This window comes from Amblyomma mixtum, chromosome 7, assembly GCF_055824585.1.
Source record: "Amblyomma mixtum isolate Tamu chromosome 7, ASM5582458v1, whole genome shotgun sequence".
Classification (NCBI taxonomy): Eukaryota; Metazoa; Arthropoda; class Arachnida; order Ixodida; family Ixodidae; genus Amblyomma; species Amblyomma mixtum.
In genome coordinates, this window is record NC_143018.1 from 87867267 (window position 1) to 87873848 (window position 6582).

The 6582-nt window shown below is 45.7% G+C and overlaps 1 protein-coding gene across 1 annotated transcript; it reads left to right on the forward strand.

Annotated features, from left to right (window-relative positions):
- The first annotated feature begins 879 nt into the window (after nt 1–879).
- On the forward strand, nt 880–1818 carry LOC149336744 (TNF receptor-associated factor 5-like). The gene has a single exon (XM_089554768.1). It carries the CDS (start codon nt 961–963, stop codon nt 1648–1650), a length of 690 nt encoding a protein of 229 aa, XP_089410894.1. The 5' UTR covers nt 880–960; the 3' UTR covers nt 1651–1818.
- Nucleotides 1819–6582: the final 4764 nt, after the last annotated feature.

Genomic DNA, 6582 nt, shown 5'->3' on the forward strand with positions numbered 1-6582 from the left:
GCGCAGGCCTTGCGGAGGTGTTCATTCAGGTCTGCTAGACGCCCGATGAATTCGCAACCCTCGGCCACGTTGAGGCAGCGAACCTGCTTGTATTGGACACTCTTGTTATCTTGATAGTATGGGCCTGTATATTCGGGAAGCCTTGTCTCATCGATCAAGCAGACGGGCACCGTGGCTTCGAAGGCCACAGATTTGCATGCGTAGCAGGTGACATGCGAGCACGGAAACCAATACACCTCTGTTGAGACCCCGCCGCACCAGCTGCAGACTTCCGTGCCTTCGGGTTCCTCGATAAATTCGACGGTCTTCTCGTCCACGTGGTCGCCGAATCCGAGCACTCGGTACCTTAGCATCCAGCGCGACTCGGCCATTTGCACGGCTGTTTATTACCAGCGCACAGCGAAGCTTTCCCTGAAGGTGAACAGTTCAGACGCTGCGACGAGGAACACTGGCTTCGGTAAGCAGCTCCTGAAGAGGCGTGTAAACAGGCCAGCGTTTTCGAGGGCGCGAATCAGAACGACAAACGAAGATAGTTAGTGCAGCTTCGTGCCACACTGGCTAACTACAGATTGAGCCCGATTGAAAAGGTCGCTGTCCGGCTGCAGTACGACGCGGAGCGCTCACGTGGGCACTATGAGATAACGGCCCGCCAGGAAAGCTCCTACTTTGTGCAACACGGTCGCGGCCGTGGGAATGCTTGGGGCGTGTCGTACGTGAGGTAAAACGAGCCTTATCTTTGCATTGAGTCACCATGCTGCACACGGTTTCGTCCCGTGTCATCGCCATATCAGTTCAAAGGGGCGGCTAGTGTCGGTATCTTTGCATGCTTTTATCGCAACTTGAAGGCTATAGTTTCTTTTCACCCTTGGGCTTTGGCCAACCACTTTCGTTGCCTTTTCGTCGGCTGTATCGCATCGCCAACGGATCCTTCACAAGGAGTTCAAAAAAGGCCTGAGTGCGATGGCGGGCGTGCGGAGGCCGTTCAGGTATCGTGTAGTCGGTGGTAATGATTTCGACATCTGCGCCATCGAGTTTCAGGAGGCACTCGCGGCTCGGCACGTCTGCAGCTGGTGCGGCGCAGCGTCCAGAAGTAGCGTGTACATTTTATCTTGTCTGCACACCGTTTGTGCACAATGCAATGCAGAGGCGTTCCGTGGTGCATTGAGTACTCCCGTGTGCCCAATCGACCGGAAGAAACTGTCTTTGGACAGAAAGCTGTGTGAGTCAAGTGATATATCAAACAAGCAGGTGCGTTGTCTTTACGTGGACAGTGGTTGCGACTTCGAGGGAGAGCTTGGAAAGTTGAAAGAACATTTAAGCGAAAGTTGCGCCTTCCACCTGACGACGTGCTCGAAGTGCGGTGGCAGCGTAGCCCACAAGGAGATCCGTGGCCACTACGTCGCCTGCAAGGGCGCGGCGGGTGTCTTCTTTCGCGCCGAGGATGCGCAGTCGCTGCTCGAAGACTTCGACAACGCCCGCGGGGAGGTCGAGAAGGCTCTGAGTTCGACTGGTGCGGACGATCTCAGCGCACTCCGGAACGCGGTGAACTTGGTGAGCGAAAGATTAGCGAAGCTTCGGTGCCAAACTTCGGAGGGCGTTCTAGGCCAGGTCACGGCGGACAGGTGCGGAGCTCCTGGTAGCGACGTGTGACTGACTGCTATCGTCTGCGACAGAGACAACGCCTTGAAAATACGTGTTTAGCGATGGGATTTACTTGTGTTAGTACGTGGATGTGCACTCCTTGGAGAATTAACCTAAATTAAACGTCGGGGCCAGAGTGCTGATACAGCCGGCCTTGATTAGCATAATTGGTGTTAAGCAGGCCTTTTGCGTTGTATTTTTCTTTCTAACGATCCGTCGATGAGTGTTTTATAAAACCGTAATTTTTTTAACACGTTTTGCTTGTGTCGCTCAACTTGGGAAATGTGCCTTCTCAAGCGCAGAAGCCGTACGGTGGTTCTACCTGAAAGAAGACTCAAAAGAAAGACGCTTGTTTTGGTGGATCTTGTTGGTTGATGCTATGGTGTTGGCACGGAGCCACCAGTAATTTTTTTTTTTTTTGTCGTCCGTCATCTCAGGCTAGCTTGTCAGTGAATGTACAGGTGCAGTCAAAAGTAAATGGAAGGCGCGACAGCGTGGCAAACCATGTCGCAGCGCTTTCTAACGCCGGCTCTGGAAACTGCTTAGCTCGGTCGCCAGGAAGCCGCCCGCGCTATCAGCAGACCCTTGTATCGAGCGTACGGCCATCACTTTCGGCGGCTCGAACGGATGCTTCTTGCTTTTCAAATGTGACACCACGGATTTCACGGGCGCTGCCTGCGATGAGTTTGAAGAGCGATTTGCGCCGTTTGAAAATAGTCAGCATCTGGCCCGTGCTCCTTGTGGCGGCGAGCGAACGCTGCTATCATCGGCGTGTTTTGATTGCTTAGTGATGATGACGCATTTAGCGGCAGGCACCGCCCGTGAAATCCGTGGTGTCACATTTGAAAAGCAACAAGCATCCGTTCGAGCCGCCGAAAGCGATGGCCGTACGCTCGAGACAAGGGTCTGCTGATAGCGCGCGCGGCTTCCTGGCGACCGAGCTAATCACTTTCCAGAGCCGGCGTTAGAAAGCGCTGTGACATGGTTTGCCACGCTGTCGCGCCTTCCATTTACTTTTGACTGCACCTGTACGTGATCAGTTAACGGGGCATTAGAGAGGGACGTCAAAAGAGGAGACAGAACGTTAGAAAAACCAACTCTTCATCAAGTTTTTCTCGTTAGTCTCTCTGCCTTCTAGGCGGGTATCGAGTTATGTGCTGACAACTTGTCCAATATTCTGCATTGCGTATTATACAGAGTGTTTCACCTAAGTCTTTACACAGTGTTTAAAAACAGGCTGTTTGAGTTAGAAGAAAGCTTTTGTTCGGCATTGCATTGTCAGCGGTGTAGTACATCAGAAGACGTGTTAACTAGCAAGCTGGTTAAATGGGTGGAGACACCAATTTTGTGGTTGGCGCATTCTTTTGTTTCAAACGTTTCTTATTGCTCCAGAAAGCATATACACTCGAAGATTCATATATTCACAGTGAATAATTTAATCTCACATTTTTAGGTGAACGATTTTCGCTTTCGATTTCTGAACGCGGAGTTGTGCAGTGACGTCACTATTTAGGATGCTCAACTACCATGTCAACTACTTTGCCTGGTCACGTGGGCCCACAAAGTTGTGACGCACCTACTCTGCATCGTCTGCTTTCTCACACACGTGCTGACCAGCGCATGAAAGCAATGACATGGCTAGTCCCAGCAGCTCGGATTTTTACAAATCTGATTCCAATGAAGACATCGCCTTTTTTTTTTTTTGATCGCACGCTAATATCGCCTTTGCGGGTTCGCGTGAGGACGCGAAGCACTTTGCAAAATGCCAGTGAGCATGGCTAGTTCGGTAATAACTTTTTTTTCCTCCATGCTCTACCCATGGAGTTTCTTACTATTACCTAGAGGGAAAGCTGGCGGCGCTGCACTTCAGCCACCATAGACGCTCAAAGCACCACGGGGCGGTGAGCTACTTGTTGCGGCACAGTCGTAATTTTTCAGGAACACGAAGTGGCACTACTGGGGTGTTTCATTCCGAAAACGCTGTTCGTGTGTGCGCAGACGACTTTCGCGCGAATGCAGAGTGTAAAAACCATAGTAGTGAAACCGCAACGACACACAACGCCAATAAAAGGTTTCACTTTTCCAAAATGCTATTAAAAAAACTTTTTGAAGTATTTAAGCAACTAAATTTTTTTAGAAAACATATTTCCTTTTAAAAGCGCGCCTGTTGAGCACAAAATATTAGTTTTTTATAATGTTCAATACTTGGCCAATAGGAGAGCGAGTCGTCTCTTATTTTGGGCAAACTTTGCACTAAAAGGCTTTTCTGCTCGTTTATTGCAATTTACAGGCAGGATATTGAATGTTAGGACATTCGTATTTATCCAACAGCTTTATTTTTCATTATTTTTTGGCCAAAAGTTGTAGTTCTGCAGTCTGTAGCTCACCGCCCCATGATGCTTTGAGCGCCCATGGTGGCTGAAGTGGTCTAGAGGGGCATGGTAGACAAGTTAGGTGCACTGGACAGGTTTCTTTGCCTGAAAGCTTCTCGAAAGCCCATGTATTTTGGCATAATTTAGCCAGAATATCTGGGGCCACAGCACCGAGGGTAACAATGTTTTTGAAATTCTAAAACAAACCAATATGGGTATTAATTATGGTGGGCTAAACGCCGCTTAATAATTGAGGAGCGTATGAGTAATAGTTAAAAAGTTAACTGTTCAATATTATTTAATGTTAAAGAAACCAAATTTTGAAGCTATGAAAAGCCTGCTATGGAATTCCTCTGTACGCAAGGGCACTCACAGACAGGTGTTGGACACAACAAACGTCTAAAAATTATTTTAATTCGGTTCCAAATATAGCCTAAATGCTCACTCATATGGATGATGAGGACAAGGGCCACAGAAAAGCAGTACGAATATGCTTGGCACAGTAATGGAAAGCTTTTTGTGCGCAAGTGCCAGGGTGAAACGGCAATACGGATCGCGTGTGTTGCTGACCTGGAAAATATCATCTGAGCAGGCACCGCCTCTACTTCGCCTTACTGATCAGTTTTTTTCATCATTTTTCTTTTATGGCATCACAAACAAAGCCTCTTTACTACGATGCTTTATCTTTTAACTCTGCGGTGCGCAGTTGTCTTGTTCACGAAAATGACAGGATGTCAGTCTTTCATGTGAATATTAGAAGTCTAAAAAATAAGCACTTTGAAATGCAATCAGCTTTGGATTCCCTGAATCACAGATTTGATATACTAGCATACACCGAAACATGGTTCACAAATCAAAATGATGTTATCTTCTTTCGTGGCTACAAGTTTGAAGGCGTGTTCAGAGAAAACCGTAGAGGAGGTGGCGTCGCATTGTATGTTAAAGAAAACCTTGACTATGAAGTTTTATCAGATTTTTCTCTTGTCGATACCCACTACGAATCGGTTGCTATAAAATGTCATGGAACACTGATCGCTTGCATTTATCGACCCCCATCTAGTGAAAGTGCCGAATTTATCAAGTTTGTGCGTGATCTTCTTGAATATGCTTGTACCGTAAATATCCCTGTTCTCTTGGTTGGAGACTTTAACATTGATCTTTTGACAAACAGCTCCCCGCGACGTCTTTTTTGTGAAGCCATTGATGCATTTCTCTGCACCAATGTAATTCAGTCACCAACAAGAATAACCTTAGAGAGGGACTCATTATTAGATTTATGTGTTACAAATCATGAGTTATCAAGAGTGCTATCAGGTGTGCTTACATTTGATTTGAGCGACCATCTGCCTATATTCTGTTTTTTTCCTCGAGCGATAAAAAAAAGGAAGCAAGTACCAACTCCCCAGATAGTATATCGCAGTTTCAATCAAGAAAACTTAGCTAGGTTTAGATCCATGATGGAAAGCACTGCCTGGAGCGAAGTTTACAATGAGTTAAATCCTAGTATAGCGTACAATATCTTTCTTCAGTTAGTAAAAAGCAAATATGATACCGCATTTCCTTTGACAGTGGGAAAAACTCACAAAAAGTCTCGAAAGCCGTGGGTTACGAGAGAGTTATATCGACGAATTCAAACCCGTGACACCCGTGGCTTTTTGACAAATTCATCCAATCAAAAGATCCAGCCATACTTAAGGAATACAAAAAACTTAGAAATAAGTTAGGCTCTGATATTAAAAAAGCTAAGAAACAGTATTATCAGAATAAATTTTCTGCAGTCTCCAATTGCCCTAAGAAAATATGGGATTGTTTGAGCGACCTCATGGGAAGGGCGACAACCCATATTCCCAGCACATTAACATTCAATGGTGTTGAATACAGTGGCGCTGCTTTGGCAGACAAGTTTAATGCTCATTTCCTATCCTCTGGCGAATCATCTCAGAAGCAGGATAGAAATCATGAAATTGCTCAGTATATTGCCTCTCCAATTGGTAGTTCCATATTCTTGAATCCTTGCAGCGAACATGAAGTATTCACATTCCTTAGAAGCCTAGACAAATCCACTGCGGCAGGCGCAGATGAAATTAAGGCCGAGCCTATTATTGCTGTTGCCGATCTAATTAGCTTGCCCTTGCAGCATATATGTAACAACGCGTTAGTTCAAGGTATTTTTCCAGATGGTATGAAAATTGCCAGAGTGGTTGTTTTACACAAAGGTGGCCCTTATGACAATATAAACAACTACAGACCTATATCTGTACTCCCTTTGTTTTCTAAACTGCTGGAATATTTGATCAAAATCAGACTGTGTAAGTTCTTTGACGACAGACAAATTTTTGTTAACGAACAGTTCGGATTTCGTGAGAAGAAGTCAACAGAAATGGCATTGCTTAGTATAAAGGAAAAAATATTTTCTAATATGGATGACAAACAATTTACAGTTGGACTTTTTTTAGATTTCAGGAAGGAATTTGATTCAGTTAAACATGATATTTTATTTTATAAGCTACCGTTTTATGGCATTCGAGGAGTTGCCTCAAATCTGATCCGTACTTATAACTTTCCGGTC